The sequence below is a fragment of the Thunnus maccoyii genome, chromosome 20 (genome assembly GCF_910596095.1).
Source record: "Thunnus maccoyii chromosome 20, fThuMac1.1, whole genome shotgun sequence".
NCBI lineage: Eukaryota > Metazoa > Chordata > Actinopteri > Scombriformes > Scombridae > Thunnus > Thunnus maccoyii.
Genome location: NC_056552.1, coordinates 9,826,236 through 9,841,541, shown reverse-complemented (window position 1 = coordinate 9,841,541; position 15,306 = coordinate 9,826,236). Strand labels below are relative to the sequence as shown.

Sequence of the window (15,306 nt, the reverse complement as noted above, 5' to 3'; positions counted from 1 at the left end):
ATTTAAATCAGGCAACAGAATGATTTGCCCCTGACAGCATCAATTCTGCCCATCTGTGTCGGTTTTATTGTTTTTTGTCCTGTCTCCCTTTCTCACCCACATTCACTCAGAATAGTTTAATCAAGCACATGGCAGCTGTGTGAGGTCTCGTCTCAGGTCATGATACAGTAGATGATGTGAGAACCTAAACTGGCCACACGGTGGCGCCAGAGAATGTATTTGCATGAAGCTGAAGTATAGTTTATGGTTGAGTAAAATGGGGTATAACAATTGAAAAAGATTGTTTACTATTGATATTATTGTATAACTTAAAAGTGATTATTATTATTAAAGTGATGTTGGACTGTGTATCTTTTTTCTTATCAAATGAATCCTGCTGTGTCTTTTCTCAGGGCTTTGGTAATGTGGGTCTCCACTCCATGAGGTACCTGCACAGGTTCGGGGCCAAGTGTGTGGGTATCGGTGAGATTGATGGAGCCATCTTCAACCCAGAGGGCATCGACCCCAAACAGCTGGAGGACTACAAACTGGTACCAGCACCGCTGCCTTCCCCTCACTTCTGTTTCCTTTCTTTCATCTGTTTTTACTCAAAGTTGTTCCCTTTTTTTTCCACCAGTTTCCCTTCCTAAAATACATGAGCTCTTCTTTTTTTTAATCTTATGCAGAAGTATCATTGTCATATGAAATTTTCACCTTCATTTTTGTGTTTGTGTGTGTCTTTTCACTTTCTGCAGCAACATGGCACCATTGTGGGCTTCCCAGGGGCCAAACCTTATGAAGGAAACATTCTGGAGGCCGACTGCCACATCCTGATCCCTGCTGCCGGAGAAAAGCAGCTCACTCGTCACAATGCTCCCAGGATCAAGGCCAAGGTAAATGCTCTAACTCTGATTTACTCAAGATGATGTGCTTAAAGTCTTTATTTGGATTCACCTGAATAAGGACACGGCAGTCGCAGTCATGTGAGTTTGTGTTTGTTTTCCAGATCATTGCTGAGGGTGCCAATGGTCCCACCACCCCAGATGCTGACAAGATCTTCCTGGAGAACAACGTCATGGTTATCCCTGTAAGCACACACACAATGAACACAAACACACACACACACTGAAATGAAAACTACAAAGCTTCGCTATATTTGGATGCAAACACTAGAAACAATGTTTACATTTAAAAAGAAAACTGATTTTAAGCAAGCTCTCGTAACATTGCAAAACCAAGTACAAGTGAGTTCAAATGAATAACTTGGTTTCATGAATGCCAAAATATAACCAAATATGAGACACACTCATATGACTAATTTAAGATTTCCAAACATCATTTGCAGCAACGGCTCTTAAAATGGATCTGTGCATAGTAGGTTGTGAAATATACAGTTGACAAAAACAAACCACAGGAATGATGCAACCAAAATTTGCTGGGACATTTTTACATGGCTGCACTGTGGTGGAAAGTTAAGATCAGTAAAGCCTTAAAGGTTCTGAATCAACTTGCTAAGTGTGATGGTGTCCTACATGAACACAGTCGGGTTTATTTCACATGATTGATTTCTGCATTCGTGTTTTTGTCTGGACTCTTTTCACTGGTTTGAAGTGAGCGGAGTTCATACACAGGATTTAGGTTTGTGGGGCTGTTTGTGTATGTTTCCAGCACTGTCAATCAAATCTGATCAAAACACACCCACACAGTCCTGATGAAGCAGAATAGTTGCGTTTTGGAGGGTTAAACTAATAATAATGCTTCTGAAAAAAATATAATATCTAAACCATGAACGTGAAACTAAAGCACAGAAGAAATTTAGTCAGAATAATTCTACACACAGAAGAGCGATGACTGTTGAACAACATATCTGAGGATGTGATGTTTCATCCTGCAGGACATGTACCTGAACGCTGGTGGTGTGACGGTGTCCTATTTCGAGTGGCTGAAGAATCTCAACCATGTCAGCTATGGAAGACTGACCTTCAAATATGAGAGAGACTCAAACTACCACCTGCTCAGTGAGTACAAGACTGCTCTTTAATACCACCTTAACCTGCAGAAAGACAGGAGTCTGCCAGGGTCAGAAGACACAATCAGAACATAAACAGTTGATAAAAACCAGAACCATAATTTGCAAAGATATACGGTACATGGTATGACATTGATGCAGAAACAAAGAACACCTCTGATGCCTGTTTTATCTCTCCTTTTGTGTTTCCATGTTTTCCCTTCTAGTGTCTGTGCAGGAAAGTTTAGAGAGGAAATTTGGCAAGCAGGGAGGACCCATCCCCATCGTCCCTACCGCTGACTTCCAGGCCAGAGTTGCTGTGAGTATCATCTGCTGACGCACACACATGTATACACAGGCACTGGATGTTTGTGTGTTTTTAAAGCCTTTCTTCAGTTCAGCCAATGCACCATCAAAAACAATGAAATATGTTCATCACAAGTTCCCAGAGTGAAGTTATGTCTAAAAAGTAAAAAAATATTCAGTTTGGATTAATGTGAAGTAACAAAAAACACCAAATGGACAATTGTTAAAGCACTCAACAAAGCTAATGCTTGTTAATATTTTTTTTATTTTCTGTTGATTGACTGAGTGATCAATCATTTCAGGACTATTATGCATACACTTCTGTTTATAAAGTGGCCTTCTTGAGATGGATTGTGTGGCTGAATTCATTTTCCTTTGCAGGGTGCCTCTGAGAAGGATATTGTTCACTCTGGGTTGGCCTACACCATGGAGAGATCTGCCCGGGTAAGTGATCCCACAGGAAATAATACAGTCAAACCTCTTTATGAAAAGGTACCATATAATGTTGTATGGTAATTTAAGATGAAACACACGATTTGCAGTTCAGAAATTCAGAAATGTTAGTGTAGTATTTGTGCATTTCTGGTCGAGTAAAAGACTTTTATAGAATGTTAAACAGTTTTTAGTATTAAACTGTAACTGATAGTGGGAAAATTGACATTTGAAACTGTGTTTAATGTGAATCCACATTATATGGTTTTTATGTCCCCTGATCTGATAGTATGTGGTGCAAAACTTATTTCCATTGTAGTCTTTGATATCAAGATTGCTCAGATACAGTAGTCAAAGTAGTGATGCCACATCATGCCACCAACAAACCAACACAACAAATACCTTTATCATCACTAAAATCACAAACATCCAATAAATAAATGATTAAAAATGACATACAAATATTAACTAGACTATCAGATTACATTTCCAAGTTTCCCATAAATCACAATTTGACCTCCTTTTAAATTTGTGCTGTAGACTTATTATATTGTATTGAACATAATCACAGAAAACATGGGATGAAAATTTTATGAAATTTCTTTGAGATTTTCAGGGGCTGTTACTAATATTTTTCACCACACTGAGTCGTAGTTGTGCACCTTTATCCTTTTTTCGTGTGTTTGATCAATTTTAATTTGTTTTGACATAATACATGATGTCACACAATGAGGCATTCATCCATCCGGGCAGATTAAACGGGGATCAGAAAAGCAACCAATGAATCTCTGGCATACAATAAAAGTAAAGCGATAATGATTATAGGATAAGGCTGTTGATTTTCTATCATTTTCTTATTGTCAATAAATCTCATGTGCAGAGCCAAACCAACAATGATCTGATCTACTTATAAGTGTTGTTTATGTATTAGGTTTTGCACATTTTCCTTTTAGTGATAGCTGAACATGTTAACAATCAATTAAACATTAATAATATACAAAACACACCTTTTTTTCTCAGTTTAAGGGGAGGGGAAAAGGAAACAAAGAATCCAACATAATAAGAAAATAAACCGCAACGGGAAAAAAACAGAAATGGAGAAAAAACAAACAGTTTTTAAACACGTGTTCTCTTCTTTCTTTTAGCAAATCATGCGCACAGCAAGCAAGTACAACCTGGGTCTGGACCTGAGGACGGCCGCCTACGTCAACGCCATCGAGAAGGTCTTCAAAGTCTACAATGAGGCTGGGCTCACCTTCACATAAATGGCCAATCATGACCCACACTTCCTCCCCCCCCCCCCCCCCCCCCCCCCCCCCCCCCCCCCCCCCCCCCCCCCCCCCCCCCCCCTCCCCCCTCCCCCCCAACCCTCCTGCTATTAATCACCCTCTCCTGCCTTCTTAAACCTTCTAAATAGCCTTCAGAACATATCAGTTTGGCTCTTTCACACACACATATGTATACTGTACATACAGTGAGACATCGGCTAACTGGTATTTATCCTGTAATCTTTGTGCTGCCATTAGACTGTATTTGCATCTCTGTTTAAATGTTGCCCTGTTCTTGTTTTTGCTGAGATTATATTAAGAAAAAGCAAACAGAGAGCTACATCCTGAGAGAGAATGAAAGACTGCGCCTTCCTCAGTCCTCATTTAAATGTTCTCAATATTGTTGTTTGGCAGCCATGTTCAGGCGCCCTTTTTGTGATCCATGAATGCACGTGTGACCCTCCTGTTGCGATGGTTTCAGTTGACAGCACTACAGATGCCTTATTTCAGAAAGAGGTCTGCTTCTAAAAAGGGAGATAGACACTTCAGTTTAACTTTAATGAAAAGGGATTTAGATTTTAAATTCATGTGAATAAAAGAGAATAGCAGTTTTATGACTCTTTGAGTTTTTCTCTGCACTCTTAAGGCGTAAATGTTAGTAGTGACGTTGCCAAGGTTTAGGATTCCCAACAAGGAGTTTTTTTTTTTTTTTTTTTTCATAGTTGGTGTTTTTATTGTTCAAGATTCGATAGATGCTCTCCCCCTCCTTGTCCCTGCTCTTTTTTTTTTCCTCCTTTCCCGTCGCTTCATCTCATCTTAAAGCAGCTTCTCCCCGACTCCTCCGCTGGCCAAGAAAGGGGAACAGGGAGGGGGCGAGGCGTCACTGTGGCTGCCTGTCCCCTGGTTGAATTTTCCTGTTTTAACCGTCCAGTTCCTCATATCGAAATAATTTTGGAGGAAATTACTTTTTATTTTTGTTTTATTCTTTTTTTTTTGGAAACCAATAAAATGTTAAGATATAACTGTGTGAGGTTTTGGTTTATTTTCATACTGTACACTGGTTTAGGATTTGTTGGGTGTATGTAGCAGAGGATCAACACTTTATGTCCTCTGACATCTTACCAAGGATCTTAATAATAACGGCTGAAAGACGTAATCAGAAAAATGATGGAAAAAGAAGTGACGGTGAACAGCAGAAGATCAAAACCAACCAAAATGGAGGTTAAAATCACATCATTTTTGTTTTTTTTCTATGACAAAGCTTTACAACTTATTATAATGTATGCTTGAATGAATGAATTTAAACAACATGCTCATCTAGAAGGTACAGTAGGTAATCTGCCCATCACAAATAGAAAAAGCAACTGAGCATAAGCAGGTTAGTATTCACCACGACACAGTCTATAAATCTATAAAACTTCTCTTCCTTGTTTTCTTGTCTCCTTTATTGATTCAGCTCACAGCTAAACAACAACTGCTAAAAGAATAAAAAGTTTTGTTCATGAAGTCCAGTTGAAGTTTGCTGTCACATGTTAATAAGCAGCTTTCCTGTTCATAACCAGTACCCAGAAGAGGCTTCGCAGTGACATCAGAGTGTCTTCCATCCAGCGAGATTGATTATCTGATTCTGACAAACTCTACAGCTTCAATTCAGCCCCCTCAAGATCTGTGCTTGTCTTTGGAAATATATAAAGTCCATATTTTTAAAATTAATGACAATTAGTGAAATTAATTAGTGAAAAAAGACTTAAAGGATGTGTCCACAGTTTTTCAAGTATGTCTTGAAACAACAGTCAGGTAACCAAATGAACATTGAAACAGGTTTTTCTTGTCATAATCATTCCTCCTGTTCATACTGACTGTTAGAAGATCCCTTCATAATGCACTTACAATGTAAGTGATGGAGGTCAAAATCCACAGTCCTCCTTCAGTGCAAAAATGTATTCAAAAGTTTATCTGAAGGTAATATGAAGCTTCAGCCGTCCAAATTAGTCAAATCATGTAGATATCTTTCAATGTTACATCACTCACAACAAAAGTGCATTTAAAGGGGATCTTTTAACCACCAGTATGAACAGGAGGAATGATTACAGCGAGGAAAACCTCTTTCAGTGTCCATATGGACACCTGACTGTTACTGTCACTACTGGTTACTGGGATTTTATCTCATCTACCTTTTGAAGAAATCAGTTTATCTCAGTGGTGTGTTGCATCATTCTGTTTATATATGTGTTTTAGATGTTAAGGGGAAAAAATGAACAAATGAGTGGAGAAACATAATGGATACAGATGCTTCCGTTCAGGATATGATGAATCACGATGAATCACAATGCTACATTCTCTCTCTCTTACTAAGAGTGTTGGTGTCCTACATGAACACAGTTTGGTTAATTTCACACGACTGATTTCTGCATTTGTGTTTTTATCTGGTCTCTTTTCACTAGTTTGAAGTGTGCAGGGTTCACACACAGGATTTAAGTTCATGGGGCTGTTTGTGTATGTTTCTAGCACTGTCAATCAAATCTGATCAAACCACACCCACACAGTCCTGATGAAGCAGATTAGCTGATTTTTGGAGTTTTAAGCTCATAATAAACAATACCTAAGGATGTATTTTTTCCTAACTTTAAGTTTGATTGTTGCTTATTTAATAGAATAACAATTCTGTAAATATATCTAAAACATGAACATGAAACTAAAACAATAAGAATAATTTGCTCTAAAAAAAACAAACAAGAAACAACAGTGTTTCTACAACACTTTTTTCAGTGTCTTTTATTTTGCAGAAATAGCAGTTTTTGCAGTAAAAAAAGAAATTTTAGTTTAGTTTAGAATATTGTACACACAGAAGAACGAGGACTGTTGAACAACATATCTGAGGATGTTATGTTGGCTGAAGAATCTCAACCATGTCAGCTATGGAAGACTGACCCTCAAATATGAGAGAGACTCAAAGTAACAACCTGCTCAGTGAGTACAAGACTGTTCTTTAATACCACCTTAACCTGCAGAAAAACTGGAGTCTGCCAGGGTCATAAGACACAATCAGAATATAAACATTTCCTTTACATTTGATATTACATTTTCAACTCTTTTGACACATTTCTAAAACAGTTGATAAAAACCAGAACCATAATTTACAAAGATATACGGTACATGACAAATGTATAGCAACAAATAATAAAAATATGCATTTAAATTTACAGGAACTAGCATTGCTAGTCAGTTATTTACAGAATAATCCATATTAAAAATCCATATTGTTTCTTTTTCTCCTGTATGTTTCTACTTCTTCAACAGACAGCCTACTGTAAGGTCTTTCTTTTCCTCTTATTTCTATTTTTATTGTATTTTATTCAGGGAGCAGGATCTTGATGTCCTCCTGTATTGCCTAAGCTCATTTGTTCCATCTGTCTGTTTAATTTTATATCTTCCATGTCCTTACGTAGTTGGTCAAATTTTTTATCAAACTCTGTACGGTCCTCTGGTGAGGCTTGTATCACAATCTTTCCACTAGGATAAACACATACAGTGCCACTGTGGAGGTCAAGTTTGATTTTATCTTCCAGTTGAATTCTATCAGTCCTAGGGTAGTGCTGCTTTATGGCAGCTATCCAGTCTTCTTTAAAAGTAGTAAAGAAAATTAGGTCACATATTACATTATCATTTGTAGTGTCATAAAAAAGAGTATCAGGATGGGACGAGCAGACATCTATATAAAAACAAACAAAAATATTTTTGGTAAATTAACATGCTACTGATAAATGGTACAAAACATCCAGTAATTAGACTTGCTGTGGTGTTATACCTTGTGTTTCTCTTGGCGTTGTGATTCTCTGGTTTACTTGGTGTGAAGGCTGATACTCTGGTCCTACAGCTGCTTCCTTAACACACAAGACAAACATCAGATCAGGATTAGCATCAGATCGGGGCGTTATACAGTTTAACATACCCATAATATATCAAGTCTACCTCCCCAGGTTCAACCTGTCCTGTGTGAAATGTTACTGCAACAAGTGTTTGAAATTGTTTCACTAGCTGCTGTTCACTAACTGAGACCACACCGAGAACATTAGATTTCAATAGTTTAATTGAGATAATGAAAGAGAGCTGATATGTTGATGGATGGGTTGGAGAACCTGATGAAGGATCAGGGATGGAGGGATGAAGTGATGGGGGGAGGAAAGGGGTGAGGTGTGAGAGTTGAGGAACATAGAGTGGAGGATTGAGGGACGATGATGGATGTATGGTATGTCGACTGGACGACGACTGCCGACAGTGGGGAGGTAGGAGGGAACGGGGGGAGAGGTTGAGACCCTGAGTGGGGGAACTGTCTCTCCGGTCCATCGCCTGGATAGAGCCCCCAAAAAGAACTTCATGCAGAGATGTGTTCAAGAACGTGGCTGGAGTATGGTTCTGGAGAAATCGCCAACTTGTGCGAAACTTGCAGGTTTGCAACCAGGAACATGTAGCAACTCGCCTGGTTTGGCGGTGGAGAGCGGGTCTTGTGGATATGCATGGTGAAATGTGGGGCAAGAGAAGCCAAGCTGGTTGATTTGCTTACTTAAGGTTAAATATGAGGGTGTCTGGGAGTGGCGTCCTTGTCTCCGAAGAATGAATGGGAGTATCAGACGTCGTTGCATGCTGTAGAACGTCTGTAGAGACATGGATTCTACAACTTTGTCAGGGTAGGGAGGCAGGTGGCGTGTACGGGGAATTCTGGCATAGCATGCCAGGATGATGATGATGATGATGATGATGATGATGATGATGATGAAGTCAGGGGCAAGCGCTTCGGCCTAAGGCTGGGTTCAGCCTTACTGACCTTTGGATAACATGCCGAAGTGTGGTGCGAGGCTGGATATGATTTCCTTGAGGATTTCTTGTTTATAATGGTCAGCAACGACATAGCGTGGGAACGAGGATGACTAAGACCTCTCTTGCCCCCAAAGAAGGGCTTTGATGATGACTTGACATGGTTCATCGAGCAGAGTGGGGGGGGGGGCGTGGGGGCAGTTGAAGTAGCCGATCGGAGGTGAACCACCTAAAACTGCTGTAACCCCGGAAACAGAAAGAGACACTGAGTCAGTGCAGCTGTATGTTGCGAGAACAGGCGATGTGGTTGTCTCCGGAAGGGTCGAGTGTCAGGACTTCGTAGAAACTGTGGGACAATCGCGTACAAAAAATGGATGGTCTGGTGGTTGAGATGGTTCTTTGGGGTTAATGGCAATTAGCGCTTTAGGATATAGTGATGTCATGGACCGTGCTTGGTGGGGTTCTGAGGGCTGCTGCACCTAACATAGGCACCACTGAAGGAGGGATACTGTACGTGGGTATCGACAGGTGTGATGCACCTGGATGGGTACGATGGCCGTCGGAAGGGAGAAGAGAAGTGTGTGGCCTGCAATGAGCTTTAGCTGTCAAAGTCTTGACAGCTAAAGCTAAAGACTTGACAAGCCTGTGATGGGGCTTGAGACTGTCAGGACCTGTAAAGCCTGGTGCATGAAGGGAGTCAAAGAAAGGGGGAACAAATGGGGAGATGGTTGAGTGCGAACTGTGGGATGACCATTTACAGGAAAACTGATGGTCTGGATGGCTCTTTGGCGTTAAACGAATGGAGTGGGTCAGAAGAAGGAAGCTCCGTGGCCCGCTGATGTCATGAACTAGTGGTGAGGGAATAGAAGCTGACTGGAGCACTGACTTGATGATGAATGGTTGTATTGAAGATGATTCGTTGTGTTGAAGCATTTTATATAGGGGGGGGGGGGGGGAAGGAGGTAAGGATGAAAAATGAAAGGGTGAGGGTAAAAGTAGGGTGGAAAAGGAGGAAGGATAGAGTTAGAGGGATGAGGGGAAGGGGAAGGGATGGAGGGGGAAGGGAGAGGGTCGGGCTGTGAGGATGAGGGGGTAAGGGTCGAGTTCGTGGGATGTGGGATGAAGGGATGAGGGTCGAGGGATGAAGAAGGAAATATTTAGCATACTGGTTGAGAGAGAAAGGGAGGAAAAGAAGACAGAGAAAGGGAGGAAAGGAAGGGAAAGGAGAGAGAGATGATAGTGATGGGGGTTGAAGGGTCGAGGGATGAAGGATGAGGGGATGCATGTATGGCTGTGGGCATGAGGTCGCTCGACCTGGCCCTCGGCAAATGTGGGAGCCGTCCGCTGTAGTGGGCGGTGTGGTGCCGTGGGTGTGCCCCGCATAAGAGACGTTGGGCAGGGAACCCGGAGGTGAGCAGCTGGATACATCGGTGATGAGCTGGAGGCTGTGTGGAGCGGGAAAAGCACGGCTTTTGAGACGAGGAGGTGGTGTCTGAGTCGGGTAGAATGCATGTATGATACGCTGGGGATGATCGATGGTCCGTTGTTTGGGAAGGGAAGGGAAGGGAAGAGGATGAGAGTTCCTGAAGAGGAGTAGAAGCGTTAATGAAGAAACATAATAACAGAAAAGTGAGTTAGTATGAACCACGAAGTTACACGAATACTTAATAAATAAGCAGGAAAATGGGATGAAGGGTTAATTCGGAAAATAATTTTTTTTTTTTAAAAAAAAGGGGGAAGAAGAGAAAGTGGAGTGTGCCCTGGCCGGGGCTGGAGAGTCAGGGCTCCGTTGTAGCGGGCAGCGTGGTGACGTCATCGGTGTGCGGCGTGCGTCAGGTTAGCGTTAGGCGGTGAACCCGGAAGAGCGGGACGATTTGAGCTGCTGGCCGGAGAGGTGAAGAAAAAGTTTCCGTACAGTTGGAAAAGTTTGGCAACGCTTTTGTTTCGCTTGAACAGTGTGTCCGTCTGCCTGAGAGCACTCTGTAGGTGAGTGAGCGTCCGGTTGAAGATGTTGATTGAAGGAAAACGAGCCGCGTCGGAATCGGCTATAGCGTGGGTGTGTATGGGTCCCAGCTGATCAGCAGTGTGGCGTCTGAGGGAGTAGCTTTTCCTCGGAGGAGCAGCGGTGTAAACGGCCTCTGCGTGGATGTGGTGGTGAAGGAGGTGTCGTGTTGGTATTGCTGGGGAACGTGGTCCATGGAGCGCGGGCGAGGGGTAAGCGTTTGCGATGCGATCCTGTCACGGGTCCTTTGCAACTGAGACGAGGGGAGACGAACGGATGGGGTGTGCCTAAATACTTTGTTGTACGGAAGTGGGATGTGTACTCAGCGTGGTCTCTGTTCCCGAACCTTGTTTATAAACCTATAAACTTCATTAGTTGCTGAAATAAGTTTTTATAAACCTAAATTCTGACGTCTACAGCAATAAGTAACATCCTTTATCTTTCAATCCTTGCCTTGCGGTACCTGACTTATTTACATCACTGACAAAGTTGCTAAAGTATCTGTGTATGTATTGCTAATGTATTTAACAGCAAGAAGTAGAAAAAATCAAACTTGTCAACAAGAATTTGAAGGACAGATAAATGAAAGTATTCTTACAGAGTCTGCAGCAGTTCAGGCAGCGTCGGTGATGTTCTGGAGAAAACTGGTGTCAGCTGATGTGAGATCTCTGCAGATGTTGAGATGATCCGTCTGGGAAACGAATTGGTTCCTTTCGTATTTTTACTCCCTCTCGTCTACACGCATTACATTTGATCACAACCAATCATTATGTGCCAACGCGAACAGCTGAACAGCCAATCATAAAAGAGGATACAGATGCTTCCGTTCGGGATACGATGAATCACAATGCTACATTCTCTCTCTCTTACTAAGAGTGATGGTGTCCTACATGAACACAGTTTGGTTAATTTCACATGACTGATTTCTGCATTTGTGTTTTTATCTGGTCTCTTTTCACTGGTTTGAAGTGTGCAGGGTTCACACACAGGACTCAGGTTCATGGGGCTGTTTGTGTTTGTTTCCAGCACTGTCAATCATATCTGATCAAACCACACCCAAACAGTCCTGATGAAGCAGATTAGCTGATTTTTGGAGTTTTAAGCTCATAATAAACAATACCTAAGGATGTATTTTTCCCTAACTTTAAATTTGATTGTTGCTTATTTAATGTTACAGAAAAAAACACAATGAAATAATAATTCTGTAAATATAATATCTAAAACATGAACATGAAACTAAAACAATAAGAAGAATAATTTGTTCTAAAAAAACAAACAAACAAGAAACAACAGTGTTTCTACAACACTTTTTTCAGTGTCTTTTATTTTGCAGAAACAGCAGTTTTCGCAGTAAAAAAGAAGTTTAGTCAGAATAATTCTACACACAGAAGAGCGAGGACTGTTGAACAACATATCTGAGGATGTGATGTTTCATCCTGCAGGACATGTACCTGAACGCTGGTGGTGTGACGGTGTCATATTTCGAGTGGCTGAAGAATCTCAACCATGTCAGCTATGGAAGACCGACCTTCAAATATGAGAGAGACTCAAACTAACAACCTGCTCAGTGAGTACAAGACTGCTCTTTAATACCACCTTAACCTGCAGAAATAGCAACAAATAATAAAAATATGCATTTAATTTTACAGGAACTAGCATTGCTAGTCAGTTATTTACAGTATAATCCATATTAAAGAATCCATACTGTGTTTCTTTTTCTCCTGTCTGTTTGTACTTCTTCAACAGACAGCCTACTGTAAGGTCTTTCTTTTCCTCTTATTTCTATTTTTATTGTATTTTATTCAGGGAGCAGGATCTTGATGTCCTCCTGCATTGCCTATGTTCATTTGTTTCTTCTGTCTGGTTAATTTTATAGCTTCCATTTCCTTACGTAGTTGTTCAAATTTTCCATCAAACCTTGTACGGTCCCTTGATGAGGCTTGTATCACAACCTTTCCACCAGGATAAACATATACAGTGCCACTGTGGAGGTCAAGTTTGAATTTATCTTCCAGTTGAATTCTATCAGTCCTAGGGTAGTGCTGCATTATGGCAGCTATCCAGTCTTCTTCAAAAGTAGTAAAGAAAATTAGGTCGCATATTGCATAATAACTTGTAGTGTCATAAAAAAGAGTATCAGGATGGTCTCTAAGGTGTTCATTTTTAAATTTTTTCCTTCTCTTTAATCCCATTCCTGCAGGGTATGGAATACGACGAGCAGACATCTATATAAAAACAAACAAAAATATTTTTGGTAAATTAACATGCTACTGATAAATGGTACAAAACATCCAGTAATTAGACTTGCTGTGGTGTTATACCTTGTATTTCTCTTGGCGTTGTGGTTCTCTGGTTTACTTGGTGTGAAGGCTGATACTCTGGTCCTACAGCTGCTTCCTTAACACACAAGACAAACATCAGATCAGGATTAGCATCAGATCGGGGCGTTATACAGTTTGACATACCCATAATATATCAAGTCTACCTCCCCAGGTTCACCCTGTCCTGTGTGAAATGTTACTGCAACAAATGTTTGAAATTGTTTCACTACCTGCTGTAGTTGATAAGATTTTATAAACCTAAATTCTGACGTCTACAGCAATAAGTAACAGCCTTTATCTTTCAATCCTTGCCTTGCAGTACCTGACTTATTTACATCACTGACAAAGTTGCTAATGTATCTGTAAATGCAAGATTAATTAGTTTTTCATTTAACAGCAAGAAGTAGAAAAATCAAACCTGTCAACAAGAATTTGAAGGACAGATGAATGAAAGTATTCTTGCAGTGTCTGCAGCAGTTCAGGCAGCGTCGGTGATGTTCTGGAGGAAACTGGTGTCAGCTGATGTGAAATCTCTGCAGATGTTGAGATGATCTGTCTGGTGAACAAATTGGATCCTTTTTTATTTCTACTCCCTCTCGTTTACAAACATTACATTTGATCACAACCAATCATTATGTGCCAACGTGAACAGCTGAACAGCCAATCATAAAAGAGCAGAGTCATTGGTATCGTTACATATTTGCATGTGCCAGGTTTTCAAACTGGAGAAACCAGATTAGTTATCAGAGTGTATCATTACTGGTATGACATTGATGCAGAAACAAAGAACACCTCTGATGCCTCTTTTATCTCTCCTTTTGTCTTTCCATGTTTTCCCTTCTAGTTTCTGTGCAGGAGGGTTAGGAGCCCTTTATCAACCTTGATTGACATGTCACAAGTTGTCTTGATGCAGTGAAAACTGTCCATCTGGAATAACAAACAGGAATTATAGGAATGACAAACAAACAACAATTCATTTTCCTTTGCAGGGTGCCTCTGAGAAGGATATTGTTCACTCTGGGTTGGCCTACACCATGGAGAGATCTGCCCGGGTAAGTGATCCCACAGGAGATAATACAGTCAAACCTCTTTATGAAAAGGTATTATGTTGCATGGTAATTTAAGATGTACTACAGTACTACAGATGTACTACAGATGCCTTATTTCAGAAAGAGGTCTGCTCTAAAAAGGGAGATAGACACTTCAGTTTAACTTTAAATTCATGTGAATAAAAGAGAATAGCAGTTTTATGACTCTTTGAGTTTTTCTCTGCACTCTTAAGGCGTAAATGTTAGTAGTGACGTTGCCAAGGTTTAGGATTCCCAACAAGGAGTTTTTTTGTTTTTTTTTCATAGTTGGTGTTTTTATTGTTCAAGATTCGATAGATGCTCTCCCCCTCCTTGTCCCTGCTCTTTTTTTTCCCTCCTTTCCCGTCGCTTCATCTCATCTTAAAGCAGCTTCTCCCCGACTCCTCCGCTGGCCAAGAAAGGGGAACAGGGAGGGGGCGAGGCGTCACTGTGGCTGCCTGTCCCCTGGTTGAATTTTCCTGTTTTAACCGTCCAGTTCCTCATATCGAAATAATTTTGGAGGAAATTACTTTTTTTTTTGTTTTATTCTTTTTTTTTTGGAAACCAATAAAATGTTAAGATATAACTGTGTGAGGTTTTGGTTTATTTTCATACTGTACACTGGTTTAGGATTTGTTGGGTGTATGTAGCAGAGGATCAACACTTTATGTCCTCTGACATTTTACCAAGGATCTTAATAATAACGGCTGAAAGACGTAATCAGAAAAATGATGGAAAAAGAAGTGACGGTGAACAGCAGAAGATCAAAACCAACCAAAATGGAGGTTAAAATCACATCATTTTTGTTTTTTTTTTCTATGACAAAGCTTTATAACTTATTATAATGTATGCTTGAATGAATGAATTTAACCAACATGCTCATCTAGAAGGTACAGTAGGTAATCTGCCCATCACAAATAGAAAAAGCAACTGAGCATAAGCAGGTTAGTATTCACCACGACACAGTCTATAAATCTATAAAACTTCTCCTCCTTGCTTTCTTGAGTTTGTCCTCTTGTCTCCTTTATTGATTCAGCTCACAGCTAAACAACAACTGCTAAAAGAATAAAAAGTTTTGTTCATGAAGTCCAGTTGAAGTTTGCTGTCA

General features: G+C 40.5%; 1 protein-coding gene and 1 long non-coding RNA gene across 6 annotated transcripts in view; one reads left to right on the top strand and one right to left on the bottom strand.

Annotated features, from left to right (window-relative positions):
* Positions 1-14,749, top strand: part of LOC121886625 (glutamate dehydrogenase, mitochondrial) — a 28,097-nt gene extending 13,348 nt beyond the window's left edge. The window contains exons 7-14 of one of the 5 annotated variants that reach the window (XM_042396770.1): positions 393-530; positions 735-872; positions 986-1,066; positions 1,874-1,997; positions 2,215-2,306; positions 2,675-2,737; positions 3,871-4,028; positions 4,091-4,607. In XM_042396770.1, the coding sequence (XP_042252704.1) occupies positions 393-530; positions 735-872; positions 986-1,066; positions 1,874-1,997; positions 2,215-2,306; positions 2,675-2,737; positions 3,871-3,990 (756 nt within the window). In that variant the 3' untranslated portion in view covers positions 3,991-4,028; positions 4,091-4,607. Of the gene's footprint in view, positions 1-392; positions 531-734; positions 873-985; positions 1,067-1,873; positions 1,998-2,214; positions 2,307-2,674; positions 2,738-3,870; positions 4,029-4,090; positions 4,608-4,818; positions 5,095-12,252; positions 12,378-14,120; positions 14,184-14,585 lie in introns of those variants that run through there. The other 4 variants (XM_042396769.1, XR_006092791.1, XR_006092792.1 and 1 more) reach the window with 4 other exon arrangements.
* On the bottom strand, positions 7,693-11,590 carry LOC121886626. Its single transcript, XR_006092793.1, has 3 exons — positions 11,409-11,590; positions 7,802-7,877; positions 7,693-7,705 (listed from the first exon to the last, which is right to left on the bottom strand). It is a non-coding gene; the product is annotated as an uncharacterized LOC121886626 (long non-coding RNA).
* Positions 14,750-15,306: the final 557 nt, after the last annotated feature.